Raw genomic sequence first — 18,058 nt, forward strand, 5'->3', positions numbered from 1 at the left:
GGAGCTTCGAGCGGCGGTCGCGCTGCTGGCTCAGACCTGTCCGGATCGGTGGCCGCATGGCTGCGCCCATCTCGGGCCGCGGGGCCCGGGACCTGCTGCAGTTCCTGCGGCTGGTGGGGCAGCTCAAGGTGAGCGGGCGCCGGGAGGGCCGCCGGGGGCCGGGGTCGCGGCTGCGCGGAGAGAGGCCGGGGCCGGCCGCGGGGCGACGAGGCTCCTGCTCCCCACCTGGTCCGAGGCCAGCCCCCTTCCTCAGTTCTCCCGGCCTCTTGGGGTCGACAGAGGAAACCCCTCCGGATGGATGCGGTCGTGCGTCCGGACCGTGGTCGGAGGAAGCAAGTGGCGGAGACTGCGTGGCCGGGCTGCTAGGGCCGACCCCAGGCCGGGAGGAGTCCGAGACGCGCTGTTTCCTGTGTCGGCCTGGCGCTCCGATGGGGCCGGCCCAGGCGGCCTTTCGAGAGGTTTCTGGAGGGGATCCGGCGCGGTGGTGTGCTGGTCCCTCTGCCCGCGTCTGCCCCGAGTACTTTTTGGGCTCACGACCCCACAACCGGCCAAGTGGGAAGATCAGAACCCATTGGTCCTGCAGGGTTTAAGTGGAGTGCTTAAAATCTGTCTCACAATTACTTATAGAAATAACAAGACTTTTTTTTTTTTTTTTTTTAACGGAGGATTTTATGTAGCACACACTGGAGTTACATCCCAGGGGTCCTCCTCCTGCCGGTCCACGCCTGGCCACACGTTTTGCAGAATTTCTCCAAGTTCAAAGCAGATTATCTGTTTCATGCCATTGTTTCTACAGTTCATAAAATTCTTTAGAAATGTGAACTCCCGAGTCTCACAGGATCACATCATGATCTGAGTAAAAGGAAGAGTCATGACTGGTGGGTAGCATGAAGCAGTTAGAAATGCCTTATCCTTTCTGCTTCAGAATTTGGAAGTTCACGACGCTCTCACCACAGTGTTTTCTACTTGTGTCTAATGAGTTGTTTGAAGTAAAACTTAACAACTCTTATAGTTAGGAAAGATACTTTACAGTTTTGTTCTTATGTTTTAAGGACTTGTATATGATCTGTACATCAGTAAATCGGTAACACGGAGTAACTTGACTTTTGGACTTATGTATTGTATACTTGTGAATTATTCCTCCCTCCCTCTCTCTTTCTCATTCTCTGCCCTCACTGGTTTATTTGATTCCAGAAGTTGATCATTTAGGTTAGTTAAGCGTTTTTTAATATGTACTGAAACCATGACCCAGCTTCTGTGCCCTGTTCCCTGGACTTCTCTTGAAGAGCACCGTAGATAGTTAAAATACTTATTTTTATCAATTGTTTTCTGTTCATTTTTATCAGAGAGTCCCGCGTACTGGCTGGGTATACAGAAATGTCCAGAAGCCAGAGAGCGTATCAGATCACATGTATAGGATGGCAATTATGGCTCTGGTGACCAAAGATGAACATCTTAACAAAGACCGGTAAGCTGTGAACTTTGGTGCCGGTTAGGGTCTGTGGGTATGCATGACTCTTCATGACTGAGGCCTGTGTCAAATTCTTGTAGCTTAGTGTATATGTCAAGAAAAATTACTTGAGGCAAACCATACAGATTCAGGATGTGGGAAGGGGCACTAGATGCTGATCACTTCAGTTGTTGTAAACTGTACTCTGGGTTTTCTCCTGGCAAGTGAAAGAGGCTGCCTTGGTCTCAAGGAAACTTAAGTGTGATGTGAGGGTTTCCGGGGCCTTGAAGGTAAAGTGTCTTTTGTCTAAAATTGTATCCATACACTGTGTGTACCTTCATTTCACCCCTCTTCTGAATAGTAGCACTTATTTGTGAAGTGACTTTTTGAAATTGTATGTGCAGTAAAGATCTGAGAAAGATATCCTCTCTCCCTTCCGTCAACCAACAAGTGTTTAAAATGCTTTTTGAGGGACTTCCCTGGTGGTCCAGTGGGTAAGACTCCACGCCCAATGCAAGGGCCCTGAGTTTGATCCCTGGGTGGGGAACTAGATCCGTCATGAATGCCGCAACTAAGACTTGACTCAGCCAAAATAAATAAATAAAATAAAAAATAAAATGCTTTTTGAGCGCAGGACAAACTTTCCTAGCAATACAGTATAAGATAGTAAATAAAACCCAGATGAATTACACAGGCCCAGAGTGGCTTCCATACAGAGCACAAAATAAATTAAGTTAGAAAATTTAACCGAAGAGATCACCTGTTCTTGGGCGGTCTTAATGGAGGATACAGAATCGGAGTTGACCTCTAAGGTGCTGATTAGGTGGAGAAGTAGAAGACAGCACATAAAGAGAAGGGCAGAGAAACCAAATCTCTGATGGTAGGAAAGTAAAGGTATATTTTGGAATTGATAAGTAAATCAAATTGATTGAAACAAAGGTCCATTAGGGAGTCTCCGGAGGCCTGTTACTCTGTAGATGGTGTAGAATTTAGGAGATTTTTAGCAGATAGTACGAGATGAGCACGGTGTCAAATGGAGAGGCTCGTAAGGACAGTCTGAGATTTGAACTAGATGAGAGAGCAACTGCAGGCAGGGACACCTGTGAGGAGGCTGTGAGGCCTTCTACCTTGGTGATGGTGGGAACATAAAACAGGCTGGCCCTCTGGGGCATTTATCTCATGAACTGCCTTTATTATTTTGATGATGATTATCATTATCACTAATAATTATAATCGTTTGTTGAATAATGAACATGTTTCAGGAACATAAATTATCTAATTTAGTTTTCATACCAAAGTTAGGAAGTATTATTACCCCTTTTTACGGATGTTAAAAATGAAGGCTGCAAAACTCAGCATTTAAAGAAATTAAGTACCTTGGCAAAGGTCACACAGCTATTAGATGTTGATTGCTGGATGCAAACTCAGATCTGTCCAACTGTACTCATTTCTCTAGAAAGGGCATCATTTTGACATCTGACTAGTACATTGGGGAAATGATAGTTTTTGAATTTTGTATCGGTAAGTAAATGCTCTAACTAGATCACCTCCTGGCTTTTTAATCTAAAGTTAGCAAGCTTTTAAAGTGACATTTGAGAAACCAGCTATTTTTTTTTTTAATTCATGCTAACAATTTCCCCTGTATTCTCATGTATTGTGCTGAATATTAACGAACTGTTTTGACTCAGAACTGTTGCAGGCTGGCAGAATATAATTACTTTAGGAAATACTGCATTAAAATAACATACTCTGTGAGGCTGGAGAAAGAAAACTATATTATGTAACTTCAAAGTAGTATAGAGAAGGAATCTGTAGTGAATATAATTCTGTGTAATTATTCACCATTTCTTGCCTGGTCAGATGTGTACGCCTAGCCCTGGTTCATGATATGGCAGAATGCATCGTTGGGGACATAGCACCAGCAGATAACATCCCCAAAGAAGAAAAACATAGGCGAGAAGAGGTCAGTGTTGACTGTTGACTCCACAAAAGACCCCCAGAAAAACCCACTGCTGAAACAAAGCTAAGTTTATTAGACCTATTGCAGTAAGGGAGAGTACCTCCTTGACGGAGTTTTAGTAGTGTCTCAGAAAGGAGGGTGAAGGGAGGGTATTTATAGAGTTTTAGGGCCTGGGCTGGAGGATGTTTGGATGCATCTTACAAGAGGAGCTGCTATCTTACAAGATGGGATTGCATAGAGTTTAGGACATAATAACTTTGGGGTGGTAGGGCTGGTGAGCCAAGGTCTTAACAAGCGTCTTGAAGGGTCAGCTGTTAGTGCTTACTCTATTTTGGGTGGTTTACAATCTTACCTTCCAGAAGTAAGGATCTCTTGGAATAAGCAGTGAATTGGTTTTGCTTATTCTAAGCCTTGTTTAACACAGAGACAGGGCATTTTGTTGGTTTCAGTTCTCATGGAGGGGCATAGAGGGCACCTGAACACAGAGTACAGATAGTACGGCTTTCAGTAGGACAATGGAAATAGCTGGAACTTGAAGGAATTCTCCATGCTAGTTTAAGCTCTTTGGAGAGAAGTTCTATAAAGCCCAAGAATAATCATTATTATAATTAGTATTTAGTAAATTTTAACTTAGTCCTTTGATTTAGTGGTTAAAAGTAAAGAAAAAAATTTTGTATTAGTAAAAAATGAATAACATCAATAAAACATTGTCTGCTGATTTGGACTCTAAACCAGAGTCCAGGGACAAAGAGGAAGACATATTTGAAACAGAGACTGGAAAATCCAGGAAGGTTTTTTTTTTAAATGCTGAATGGCTGGTTTTTTTTAAAAATGCTGAATGGCTGGTTCCCAATTCAGGGTTTATTGCAAGCTGCTTTTATTGTAGGCCAGAGAGATTGAGTCAACAGATCCTTCATCAAGGTGGTTTAACAGGGAAAGTGGGCTTAAATAGCTGTTCTCGGAGCTGGCGGAGGCTAGAGCTCAGTAGCCAACAGCATTTTTGCCCCTCTAGAGGCAAGAAGATCTATAAGGAATCTCAGTTTAGGAGTTCCAACACACCCTAAATTATGGTAGTAAGGGGAATAGTGTAAGGAATGTGTTCTTAGTGTAAATACAGGTCCAGAACACACGAGCATCATGACAGTCTGTGAAAACGGAGGAGCTAAGGAACTGTTTCCCTGTAGGAGTCTAGACTGTCCTGAATAAAGAACTCCTAGGTTGACTGGCAGGATTAACACAAAAAGAAAACAATTAGCTCAAGATGCTGAGTTGTGGAGAGGAGTTAGCCCCAAACCAGAGGATGTTGGGTATTGACATATGACATAGAGAAAAAGGAGGAGGAAAAGACTCCTCAATTATATAGCACGTTTCAGGATGTACAATAGTTTCATTCAAGGGTAAATGTATACCTTGTGGAGGAGAAATCACATACTGAAGTACCAGAGGGTGATCAGAGACCCTTAAAGTGACGCAAAGGAAGAAGAGAGTGTTCCCGTATAGGCACACAAGGAACGTGAGGTTCATTCCACAGAGGAGCGAGTCAGAACCTTCTGAAGAAAAAACATTCAGTAGGAAGGATCTCCAACCACTGGGGACAGAGAAAACCCACCTCTGTCCTGACAGAAGCTGAGTCCTGGCTAGTGACACCCCCCGGAGCGGGGCATAGAGGGGACTTGACACTCAGTGCTGCTGCTTCCTGGACGCCGTATGCAGGCAATGATGAAAAGCCTGCCCAACCTCATTAAACCTCCTGGCTGCTGCCCACTCCATCTGATTTACAGGAGAATAAATATCATCAGAAGGGACAGGGGAAACATCTTAAAGAACCCCAAGTTCTTGGACGGGAAACCAAAGGCTTGGGGGGTGCGCTGATACTCCATTGCCTCTTCCTCTGCTAGTTAGGATTTGGGACAGAGAAAAAGATCTGGGAGGTGAACAGTTCTTTATGCAGATGGTGTTCATGAATAAGATGTGGATGTCTGAGCCATAACTTAAGATAATTAAATGAGGGTTTCTTGGCTCCTGGAGGTGGAATGCACATACTGAAAACCAGGAAGTATCATTTGCCCAGAGGCTAGCCAACGGCATCAGAAAGGCCTTAAACCAAAGTAGGAATGGGAGGAAAAATACTTGATAAAATTGGAAGGCTGATTGTCTTGGAGGAGAGTAGGTATTAAGATGAAAGGGAGAATGAAGGTGTAGAAGAGAAAATTCAGGGGGGCCAAAAGTAATACTTGTAGTCTGACTCCCCTCCTAAACAGGATAAAATAAACTTCATATTATAACCCTAGTTGGTAAATGATGCCTGGTAGGGATCATTAAGAAGTAGTGGGATGAAGCTTGACTCTGGAATATAGCAATAGCAGGTTATATTCCTTTGCAAAGGGAAAACTTATTAAAACAGAAGGCAGAGTTATGATATATATGTACCTGAGAGTTAAAGTTGCTGAAGAACTAGAGGTTAAAAGGGGAAGAACAAAACTTTATTATGGGAGTAAACATGGCAAGATGGAGAAAGTGAAAAATACAGTGAACATTTTACAGAGTGCTTTTCCTGTGCCAGATAATGAGCACTTTATATATATATTAACTATTTAATCCTCGCAGCAATCCTTTCAGGTGGGTACCACTATTAACCCCATTTTACAGATGAGAAACCTGAAGGACAAAGAAGTAACTTGCACAGGGTTCCACGGCTAGTAAATGGCAAGCAGGGTTTCAAACCCCATCTGAATCTACAGTTTGTCATTAACTGTTGCACTCTTCAGCCCCACCAAAGATGTGTGAGTGATGAATACTGCTTCCTGGGTGCTTGTCACGAAACTGACAGACATTTGCTGAAAGCTTCACTCAGCTCAGAACTGTAGGCAGATTCTTGACATGCTTTGCTAACAGGAAGAAGCTAGGGAGATTATCACTCTAAATCTGTGTGAACAAGACAAAACTCAGTTTAGAAGTGGGAGTGGCAGGGCTCACCATCAGGCAGGGAAAGTCTGACATCTTCAGCCATTTGTCCTGGACTTTAATGAAGTCGATTTCAGTGGCTCATTTGAAAAGGTAGGCATGATTCTGTGGCATATGAGGCCAAACAAGGAATAACAACTAAGAGGTCTCAAAATGCAATTCTGATTGTATAATGACAAATGATATCAATGAGTTTAGGTCCAGAAAATCATTGCTCAATTTCAGGAAGAGAGCAAAAACATATTTGTTTGCTATGTATTGTTTTTTAAAAGACATGGTGATTTTAGTCACCAGGAAGCTTATTAATAAGTCAGTAATCATATGTGATTTTCAAAAAGCCAGCTCAGCCTTGGGCTGCATTTATAGAAATAGAGCATTTGGCATGATGGAAGCTTTGGTTCCATTGTGTTTCGGGGTCAGACCACATATCAATCACCGTATTCAGTGCTGGGTGCATCGCTGTGAAGGAAATAAAGTAATCCCTTGTCACAGCAGGACTTTTATGTTTATATTCTAAAAGTTTAGATTTTGATATGTCTCTGTACCTATATGTTATTCAGTTCGTTCTTTTCAAACAAAAGCAATGGGCAAACTTATGTTTCTAGAATGGTGTAGAGAAAAGCGATCTATTTATAAAGACACTATTAATTTTTGAAAGTGCAAAGTATTTTCTCAAATACTTTGCTGAGATTTATGAAAAAGAAACAAGGGAGAACGCAGGTGCAAAATACTCTAAATTTCATACCACTAAGCCTGCTGTAATGGTACAAACCATTCAAGATGGTGATGTTAGTTACAAGAGCAGATTGTTGACACTGGCCAATATGGTTTGCTCTGGAAGTGGTTGTATTCTATAACATTTTTTTCTCCCGGTAATAAATAATTATATATACAAATATTCATTTTTATTTTTATTGCTTTTTCCCATCTCACCATTTGATTTTATGTGAGACCTTTGCCAAAAGTGGTTCTTACAACCATATTCTTTTCAAAGAGCCTAAGCTCTAGTTAGAAGAACTGGACCAGATTAAGAGGCATAGGATGAGGATAGTGAAGGAATTGGAAGCCATTTGAGAGTAGATTGCAGACCTCATGCCCCCAAAATGTGATATTTTAGAATTTTGGAGCAACATAGAAATGAAGGAAGAGATGGGAATGAGAGGGGCTCCTGGGAGTTGGAGACTAGAAATACATACTGAACACCCTCCATGCTCTCACTCCCTCATCTCTGCTTTTCTGTGGATTTTGGCTCTCCAGGCTCTACTCGGGGCTTCTGTCTCCCAGCCTGTGCTGGACAACTCATGCAGATGGTCCCTGAGTGGCTGGTTTGAGTTACATGGCCATCCCTTGGACCAATCACTGGTCGCAGAGATTCTGGCCCACCCGGGCCACTGCCCACCTGTTTGACATTGTGTTTTTATGAGGGAGGAAGGCAGAAGAGCTGGGGCTATAGGCATGGTGGAAGGACTACAGGGACAATTTTCAGCTTGATGTAAGAAAGTACTTTCTACCAATGCTGCCTAAAGCCCATTTGGGTAACCTCTTGAGGTGCTAGGTTCCCACCACTGGACATGTTTATGGAGGGAGACTAAGAAGTGCCCAGTGATGCTGCTGGATGGTTTGGCTCATTACCCTTTAACATCTCTTTTCAGTCTGTGAGTCTGTGAGCCTACGAAATGCTGCTTGTAGTTTCATTTATGTTAATAACAATATCTGCCCATTTGTGTAGTGCTTTACATTTTGCAATAAAAACATTTTAACAATAAAAAATAACATAATGTATACAAAAAATTTCTTTGAGATTTGTAATTCACTGATACTTTCCTATTCTCCCCACACTCAGGTTTGTTTTGAACTCTAGTATGCTTATGGTTGAAATTCATGTGGGCATCTTGCAATTCATCCACAAGATATAAAATCCATAAAACTCTTAGAGGAAAACATAGGCAGAACACTCTATGAAATAAATCACAGCAAGATCCTTTTTGACCCACCTCCTAGAGTAATGGAAATAAAAACAAAAATAAGCAAATGGGACCTAATGAAACTTAAAAGCTTTTGCACAGCAAAGGAAACCATAAACAAGACAAAAAGACAACCCTCAGAATGGGAGAAACTGTTTTCAGATGAAGCAACTGACAAAGGATTAATCTCCAAAATATACAAGCAGCTCATGGAGCTCGATATCATAAAAAACAACACAATCCAAAAATGGGTAGAAGACCTAAATAGACATTTCTCCAAAGAAGATATACAGATGGCCAACAAACACATGAAAGGATGCTCAACATCACTAATGATTAGAGAAATGCAAATCAAAACCACAATGAGGTATCACCTCACACTGGTCAGAATGACCATCATCACAAAATCTACAAACAATAAATGCTGGAGAGGGTGTGGAGAAAAGGGAACCCTCTTGCACTGTTGATGGGAATGTAAATTGATACAGCCACTATGGAGAACAGTATGGAGATTCCTTAAAAAACTAAAAACAACTACCATATGACCCAGCAATCCCACTACTGGGCATATACCCTGAGAAAACCATAATTCAAAAGGAGTCATGTATCACAATGTTCACTGCAGCACTATTTACAATAGCCAGGACATGCAAGCAACCTAAGTGTCCATCGACAGATGAATGGATAAAGAAGATGTGGTACATATATACAATGGAATATTACTCAGCCATAAAAAGAAACGAATTTGAGTTATTTGTAGTGAGGTGGATGGACCTAGAGTCTGTCATACAGGGTAAAGTAAGTCAGAAAGAGAAAAATACCATATGGTAACACATATACATGGAATCTAAAAAACAAAAAATGTTCTGACGAACTTAGGAGCAGGACAGGAATAAAGATGCAGATGTAGAGAATGGACTTGAGGACACAGGGAGGGGGAAGGGTAAGCTGGGACGAAGTGAGAGAGTGGCATGGACATATATACACTACCAAATGTAAAATAGATACCTAGTGAGAAGCAGCTGCATAGCACAGGGAGATCAGCTCGGTGCTTTATGACCACCTAGAGGGGTGGGATAGGGAGAGTGGGAGGGAGTTGCAAGAGGGAGGAGATATGGGGATATATGTATATGTATAGCTGATTCACTCTGTTATACAGCAGAAACTAACACAATGTAAAGCAATTGTACTCCAATAAAGATGTTAAAAAAAAAAAAAGATGGAAGCTCCTTGGCCTTGCTACTGATATTTCTGTAATCATTTCACACCCTTCTCATTGTCCTTATTTGTGTCTGGTATGCTGTAGGCCACAAAATAAGTGCTCGTGAATAAATACATATGAACAAATACATTTATTTAATGTACACAACTGCCCTCCTTGTAAGCCTAAATATTGTCCAATATTCTGCTGCCCCTTTGGGAGTTATTTGTAAGAGTTTGAGTCCATTATTTGGCATTTGTAGATGAGTTGTTAAATAAATGTGAATATGATTAAAGTAATGATTTGGTATTTCAGGAAGCTATGAAGCAGCTAACCCAGCTCCTCCCAGAGGATCTCAGAAAAGAGCTCTATGAACTTTGGGAAGTAAGTATATCTGATGGGTCGCTTTTTATTGTAACTGAATTTATATGCTCATCAGTGTTTTATTTGACTTAGACTATCTCAATAAGCTGTCTCCAACTTGTTGCTTTTTCGGTCGTGTCAGTTTCTCACCTCCCAGCTGCTGCAGGAACTTCTCAGGACTAATAGTAGTTTTTCTTCCCATTTCCCTTGTCACCGTAAAGCCTGGTATGGATACTGACTCACAGCCCCTGGATTTCCTGATGCATGGCTCTCATCCTCCACCCTGTCAACCTCACACACCCCCACCCCCGTCTCTGGTCCTTGAAAGGAATGTAGGCTTTGGGGTAGTTCAGAACTGGGTTCCCACCTCACTCACCACTTCCTGGCTCAGTGACCTTGGACTCCTTCCCCTCCCTGAGTCAGTTGTCCATCTCTGAAACCATTAAGGGGTGTTAGGGCTGAGTGAGGTCAAGGCCAGGTGCTGCCATGGAGCCCAGCGCAGAACGTGGGCTTTGTGGGTGCTCAGTCCCTCCCTGGTGCTGTTTTCCAGCAGTGAAGGGAAAACGACAAACAATCCCTGCCTACTGCAGTTTCTCACTCCCCTCCAGCCCCACTGACCCTCCCTTGCTTGAGCCTCTAGCCCCACCCCTTACGCTTGGGTAGCCCTGCCTCTCACTCTCACTTTTCACGTTTCCTTCAAAGCCCTGCTCCCTCCTCCTGTCTTCTGAACCTGACCTTCCACCTTTTCTTTCAACCCTAAAACTCATATGTACCTCCAAATAAGACCTTATTTGGAACTAGGATTCTTACAGAGGTAATCAAGTTAAAATGAGGTCATTTGGGTGGGGCGCTTTTCCAATATGACTGGTGTCCTTATAAAAAGGGGAGTTTGGATGTAGAGACACACATATTGGAAGAATACCATGTGAGCATGAAGAAGGCCATCTGTAAACCAAGGACAGAGGCCTGGAGCAGTTCCTTCCCTCACAGCCCTCAGAAGGAACCAACCCTGCAAATACCTTGATTTCCAATTCCCAGCCTCCAGAACTGGGAGATAATAAATTTCTGTTGCTTAAGCCACCCGGTTTGTGGTACTTTTTACAGCAGCCTTAGAAAACTAATTCTCTCTCTCTTTCTTCCTCTTTCCCTGATTCTGTGCAGTGGCTACTTTATTATATTCTTCATTATTTTTTAATTATCTCTATATTCTCTCTGTTTGGCTCTTTACTGTATCTGTTAGAGTTTTGTACAGTTATAGCTGAAAGAAAGCCTGTTTCCAACTCCCTTATTTTGTAGATAAGAAGACTGGAGACTAAAGAGTTTTGCCTTCCCCAAGGTCTCTTAGCCAGCTGGTGACAAAGCAAGGCCACAAGCCTGCCTCCTAACTCAGCATTTTCTTTATGTCATTACGCTGTATGTTAATTAATTGAACAAGCATTTATAGTTCTTATGTATTCATGATACTATGTCAGTTACTTACTATTAATTGTAAGAGACCCTGGGTTTCCAGGGGCTGCTGTAACAAATTACCATGAACTCGGATGGCTTAAAACAACCATGTATTGTCTCACAGTTTTGGAGGCCAGAAGTCCGAATCAAGGTGCTGGCAGGGCCATGCTCCCTGAAGGCTCTGGGAGAGGATCCTTCCTTGCCTCTCCCTAGCTTCTGGTGAATGCGTCTTCCAGCTTTGACATCCCTGCCTTCAGAATACTTTGTTCGAGTCTCTGCCTCCTTAGGTGATGTTCTTCCTGTGTCTGTATCTGTGCCCAGATTTCCCTCCCATAAGGATGTCGGTCATTGGGTTGAGGTCCATCCTAATCCATTATGACTTTATCTTAATTTGATTACATCTGCAAAGACTCTATGTCCAAATAAGGTTACATTCGTGCATTACAGGTAGACATGATTTTGTGGGAATGCTATTCAACAGAGAACACAGACTCTCATATTAACTTATGCATGTTTTAGATTCATGTACATTGGCTTCAATACCAGATTTCCAAGGTTCAAATTACTGGCTCCTCTGTTTACTAGCTATTTGATCTTGGGCAACTTACTGAACCTGTCTGTGTCTCAATTTCCTCATCTATAAAATGGTACTAATAGTAGTATACCTATTTTACAGGGTTGCGTGGCAATCAAATGAATATATGTAAAGCAGTTAGAATATTGCCTGACACATAGTACACTCTGTTTTTCTGTCTCCAGTCCATATGTTCTGATTTTGATTTAAGAAAACAGGGTCATTCTGTACCCAGGGAACTGAGTACTGGTTACATAGAAAATGGCAGTTGATCGATTTCTGAAACGTTAATCACTGCTATTCACAACTGTAAATAGCTATCAGCCCACAGGGTCACATCTAGTTAAAGCAATTAGATATCCTCGATTATAATTTATCTTTTACCATAGAAGTGTGAAGTCAAATTTTAGTAAGTCAAGGGAAAACATTTTCATTTTTTTCCTCGAAGTATCACAGAAAGATATCCTCCCTACCACCTGCATTTTGCTTTAAGGAAATAACCCTTGGAATCCCGAGGCAAAGCAAGAGGTGCTCCCTGCCATATGCTGAATGCCTGGCACACTCACCTGCCCTTGGATTGTTTCCCAACATACAGCTGAAGATACTGTTGGGTTAACAAGTACCCCTTAAAAAAGCCTCTCTCTGTTCTATCCTTTGAAGTACAAGTGCAGTATTTTGGTGGGGAGTTTGATATACAGCAACATGAGGGTCCTGGGTCCCAGAGGGAGAGTCATGAGGAGGTGGGAAAGTGGAACACATAAAAGACAAACTTTATATATGTCAGTACTTCATGTAGTGCCAATCTTTCCCCAAGGGAGAGGGAGGTAACCTTTGATCTTCCTCTCCTTTCCTCTCTTTCTCTTTCCTTCGGTCCTCCATGTTGAGAACCTGGAACTTGTATCTCTTTCCTGCTTGAAATCCTCATCCTTCTGTTGTTCTGAAAACCCCAATCAGAGCTGCATCTAATAAAAACCAAGAAATCTTCAGTGATTCACATCACATCACCCTGCTGAGAAAGCATGACAGGTTCATTATCTGAACACATCTAGGGTGGAATTACAAATGAGAACTTGGCAGGGAAATCAGTTGGGAATACTTTGGTCTTAATAGAAGAATGGTTCTGTATAGTATTAATTGGGACTGGTGGTTTTGTGACATGTGTCATGCACTATGAAGCAGACTGCCTCTTATTTCTGGTCTGCACTGAGGAGGGAGGGAACAAAGGGAAGAGGAGAGGTAAAAAGGCCACACCCGCCTCCCTGCCACCAACACATGCACATACCCATGGCATGAAGAGTTCTCAGACCCTGGCTGTATCCTCAAGAGTCATAACCCGGAGGGACTTGATTAACTCCTCCCTATTTGGAAAGCAGGGACAGAGATTTTCATTGTAGAGTGGTAACCGAAATTAAATGAGAAAGCTAGAAATTCATTTCAAAAGGAAAAGGAAACGCGACATTAAATGGAGAGGGAAATAATTTGAGAAGCATGAGATGAAATATTAGCTTGAAGTTGAAAAGACCTGCTCTACTCAGGTGGATTAAAGAATAATGATCTTGAAGATAAGTTACTAAACAGGAAGGAAAATGCTTGGAAGTGTCCATGTGAACACATGAGGCCTCGCAGGCATCGGGTGGAATAGATGGAGCTGTGAGCACCGCCTTCCCACATACAGCGCCTCTGTTAAGCTGTGGAATTGCAGGTGACTAGTCTCTGTGATGGGTTTGTATGCAGTGGAGAAATGTGGCCAGTGCAGAATGTGCTTTTAGCTGTGACTCTGATTTCAGGTACCAGAATGAGAATTTTCCTGGAATAACCTATCATGCAGCCCTAATCATGTGGCTTTAATTGTCCCTTAGGAATATGAGACCCAATCTAGTGCAGAAGCTAAATTTGTGAAGCAGCTGGACCAATGTGAAATGATTCTTCAGGCATCAGAATATGAAGACCTTGAGAACAAACCTGGGAGACTGCAGGACTTCTACAATTCCACAGCAGGTGCGCACTGCTGCTTTCAATAAGCATCACTTTGGTTTGGCTTAATTTACTCCTAGTGTATAAAATGTTAGTCATAACATTATATGTCCACTGTTGTCACCCTCCTCTGACACTTGCGTATGGAGCATCTAAGAAGCAAATGGTGGGGTTTATGGTATGAGGTGACCTAGTGCACCAGAGCATTGCCGCCCTGGAGTCTGAGCACCAGGTTCACGTCACACATACTAGCTGTGTGCTTCCAGGCAGGCTCCTGACCTCTCTGAAAAATGGAAATCATAATACCCTACTTAAGACATAGGCTGGTTTTGAGATTCAAGAGAGATAATGTATGTCAAATGCATTATAATATGTAAGTGCTTTACAGATGTCAGGTTATGTTAAGGTGGAGGTAGAAATAGAGACTTAAAAAGAGAAAACTCCAAACAGCTGAAGTCACCGTCGTCATTATAGCTCTTCAGAGCACAGGCCTAAAGTCAAACTGCATGGGTTTGAATCCTGGTTCTGCCACATACAATTTACGTAACTTCCAGTAAATTAATACTTAACCTAGCTCTGGGCCTTTGTTTCCTTATTTTTAACTTGAGGATAATTACAAAATCTACTTTATAGGGTTATTTGAGGATATATGTGAAGTGCTTAGAAAATGGCTGGCAATAAGCCTTAGCTATCTTCATTTTTTTTTTTTTTTTTGCGGTACGCGGGCCTCTCACTGTTGTGGCCTCTCCCGTTGCGGAGCACAGGCTCCGTCCGGACGCGCAGGCTCAGCGGCCATGGCTTACGGGCCCAGCCGCTCCGCGGCATGTGGGATCTTCCCGGACCGGGGCACGAACCTGCGTCCCCTGCGTCGGCAGGCGGACTCCCAACCACTGCGCCACCAGGGAAGCCCGCTATCTTCATTTTGATTCAGCTTCTAGAGTGAGGCACCAGGTGCACTGACCACTGGTGTTCATGTTGCTCCCTGGAGTAGAACTCCATCTGTCTTCCCTGGGAGTTCTTCAGGCTCAGCTCAGCCTCCATCTCCCCTGAGAATACTGTTAGCGATGATTTTGGGGGGACCTCTCTGGACCCTTTTGTGACCTCATCAAGTAGAGGAAAGTCCCAGCTCCAAAATATGCTCCAAACTATGATTTGCTTTGTAATGAAGTTGATGTGATTTTCCTTCTCTCTTTTCCAGCCCCACTACCTCTGCCCTAGACAAGGCCCTCATTATTTCTGTATTGAACTGTTGTTATAACCACCTAATTTAATCTGCTAGGCTCATGAGTTCATCCTGCATGTCTCAGTGCTTTCCTCCTTTGTAGATATAGGTATCATCACCTCTTTGTTTTTTAAACGTTTGTGGCTTTCCTCTTCCTTAAAAATAAAATCTTGACAATTTTTAAGTCATCTGAACAGCTCTGCAGGCTAAGGCCACTCAGCTGTCTGGTTTCCTCTCCTAATCTTCCCTGTCACAGCTGAGCGTTCCCTTCTTTTTGCTCAATCTCCCCTTGGCCTGCAGCTTGCCTTAGCGTTGTCACAGTCTGACTTGCATCCTCTGTAATGATGTTCCTCGTTGGGTTTCTTTCCAAAACCCCACTTGCCCACCCCACCCTATCGTAAGCTGTTTGAGGGCTGAGACCAACCAGCTTTGTCTTATCTGTCCTTGATATAGGTGATGCTCAAAATGTTTGACTTTGGTTCAGTGGAATAATGTTGTAAACCAGGTGTCAGCCAACTATAGCCCGTGGGCCAAACTGGCTACTGCTTGTTTCTATCAATAAAGCTTTACTGAAACAGCCACGCTCTTTCTTTCTCTGTTGTCTATACTGTTTTCATGCTACAGCAGCAGAGCTGAGTAGTTGGCAGCAAAGACCAAATAGTTCACAAAACCTAAAATATTTACTATCTGACTCTTTACACGAAAAAAGGTTTGACCAATGATTGGGTTACTAGATAGCATATTTCCCCAATAAGGTAATAAAATATGTCATGTTTATGTTGTTCTTTGCATTTTAATACTATTATCTTCTGTTTTGGTACATTCACAATGAAAAACAGAAAATGAAACATGAGAATACTAGTACAATCAAAAACTATGGGAGCTGGAAGGTCATCTGGTTTAAACTCCACATTATATTGTGGAAGAAACTTGAGCCTGGAAAGAGGGTGATGTGCGCACAGCTGATGAGATTAAAATTCACTGCACTTTCCACTGTGGTGCACTATTTCTAGTAAAAAATTAGTAAACTTAAACAGTGTAAATGATGTAAGAAATGGTTTCTTCCTATTTCTTGCCCTGGTTTGGACCAGGGTAGTAATGGTAGAAAAAGTAAGAAGTCAGATTCTGGATATATTTTGAGTATAGAGTCGACAGGATTTGTGTATGGGGTGTTTATAAGAGGAGTCTGAGGATTTTGGACTTTCCACTAGACAGGAAAGATGGGGGGAAGAATAGGTTTGGAGGAAGAAAATCAGGGGTCCCAGAAGCCAAGGGAAGAAAGTGTTTCAAGAGGGCAGGAGTAGCCGTCGGATTTAGCAACATGGAGCTGATCGGTGTCCTTGGTAAAAGCAGTTTTGGTGGAATGACGTTAAGTCTGACAGCACGACTTTTACACCGTGGGGCAGAGGATGGCCTGGAAGCGACGAGGAGTGTGGAGGACAAGCCCTGGCCTGGTGGTAGGAGCTGCATGAGACGGAAGACAGCCACGGGTGGAGGGGCTGCAGAGAAAGCTGTATCCTCAGGACGAGTAGGTGTCAGTTAGGGCAAGAAAGTGAAGGGGACGTTCAGAGAAGAGATTGAGCATAACGAATCAATGGAATAGAGTTAACTGTGGAATGAAGAGCAAGCAACAAAAGGCACTGGCAAGAGAAGACAGTCAGGGAAGAAGGGACGGTGGGTTTAACCACCCCCCCCCCCGCCCACCGCGTGCTAGCCACCACCCACCTAAGATAGCTCGGAGCTTGGTTGCTGCCCAGGGCAGAAACCCAGAGGGGCCAAGGAGCCAGGAAGATAGCACAGACTAGCTGGTTTCATTGTAGATGTTTGCACTCTTGTTTGCATCCTGGGACAGCCCAGACCCCCTGGTCTTCCTATCAGTCTTTTTATATGTAGGTGCATTGTTCCCCACAACTAATTGCAGATGCAGAATGGACAGCAATTGTTCTCAGTTCTCTGGACTCCATCCTCCCTGAGTTTCCCTGGAGTTCCTGGTCGGGGTACTCAGAGGCTGCCTGGTGAGGTTTTCCCCAGGTCTGCCTGAGCTGTAGTTCTTTGCCTGATTCTCATCCTTACGCTTGATAGCATCTGGGGTGACTAGCGTAAGCTCCGAGTGGTTGCCTTTGGCCTCTCTCCAGGACCTGGAATCTTACTCTGCGTTGGAGTCAAGTATGGGTCAGATCACAGAATCGGGCTCCTGACAAGCCCTAGGATCCAGCTGGAGAAACTGATGTATTCACTTGTCATTATCTTTTTCCCTATCTTCTTGCATTGCAGGAAAATTCAGTCACCCTGAGATAGCCCAGCTTGTTTCTGAACTTGAGGCAGAAAGAAACGCTAACATAGCTGCCGCCGCCAGTGAGCCACACTCGTGAGATGCACTCCTGTAACAAACATTTTATTTTTCTGTTTCATGGTATTGTGTTTTGCCACTGTTGGTCTGTTGATTCCCCAGATGTGAGTCTATTTTCAATTGCCTGGACTCCAGCAAGAAACGTGATAAAATTTGGACAGTAAAAGAAGCGACAGAACAGGGTGTGGTCCTGAAAATGCCATGGATGAAGACTTGGAGGGTGGGGGGCTTTTTATGAACTGAATAAATAAAATTTTAAAACCTTAAACTTTGGAATATTTATTACTGATTTTAAGTCATCTTATTCTGAGTTAATAACCTAACTCCCTGAAGGCCAGATTCGTTGAACAATAGAAAATTTAATTATGATTGCTTTTAAGAAGATTCTTCAGCTGGCTTAGTGATAAGGATCCAGGAAAGACAAAAGTATCATAATGCATTCTCCCATCAGATGAAATGTTGCTTTATTCAGATTCTGCAGCCAGATTTTTAATTCACTATGATCTGCTTTAGGCCCCTGATCATAGACTTGTAAACCTGGTAACTGGTTCTGCCCCCGCCCCCGTCAATCCTTTCTGTCATTTGGG

The 18,058-nt window shown here is 42.9% G+C and overlaps 1 protein-coding gene across 1 annotated transcript; it reads left to right on the top strand.

The window, feature by feature from the left end:
- The first annotated feature begins 35 nt into the window (after positions 1–35).
- On the top strand, positions 36–17,739 carry HDDC2 (HD domain containing 2). Its single transcript, XM_065889025.1, has 6 exons — positions 36–128; positions 1,347–1,468; positions 3,311–3,413; positions 9,855–9,923; positions 13,785–13,923; positions 17,396–17,739. The coding sequence occupies exons 1-6, from the start codon at positions 57–59 to the stop codon at positions 17,491–17,493; spliced, it is 603 nt and encodes a 200-aa protein (XP_065745097.1). The 5' UTR covers positions 36–56; the 3' UTR covers positions 17,494–17,739.
- Positions 17,740–18,058: the final 319 nt, after the last annotated feature.

This window comes from Phocoena phocoena, chromosome 12, assembly GCF_963924675.1.
Source record: "Phocoena phocoena chromosome 12, mPhoPho1.1, whole genome shotgun sequence".
NCBI lineage: Eukaryota > Metazoa > Chordata > Mammalia > Artiodactyla > Phocoenidae > Phocoena > Phocoena phocoena.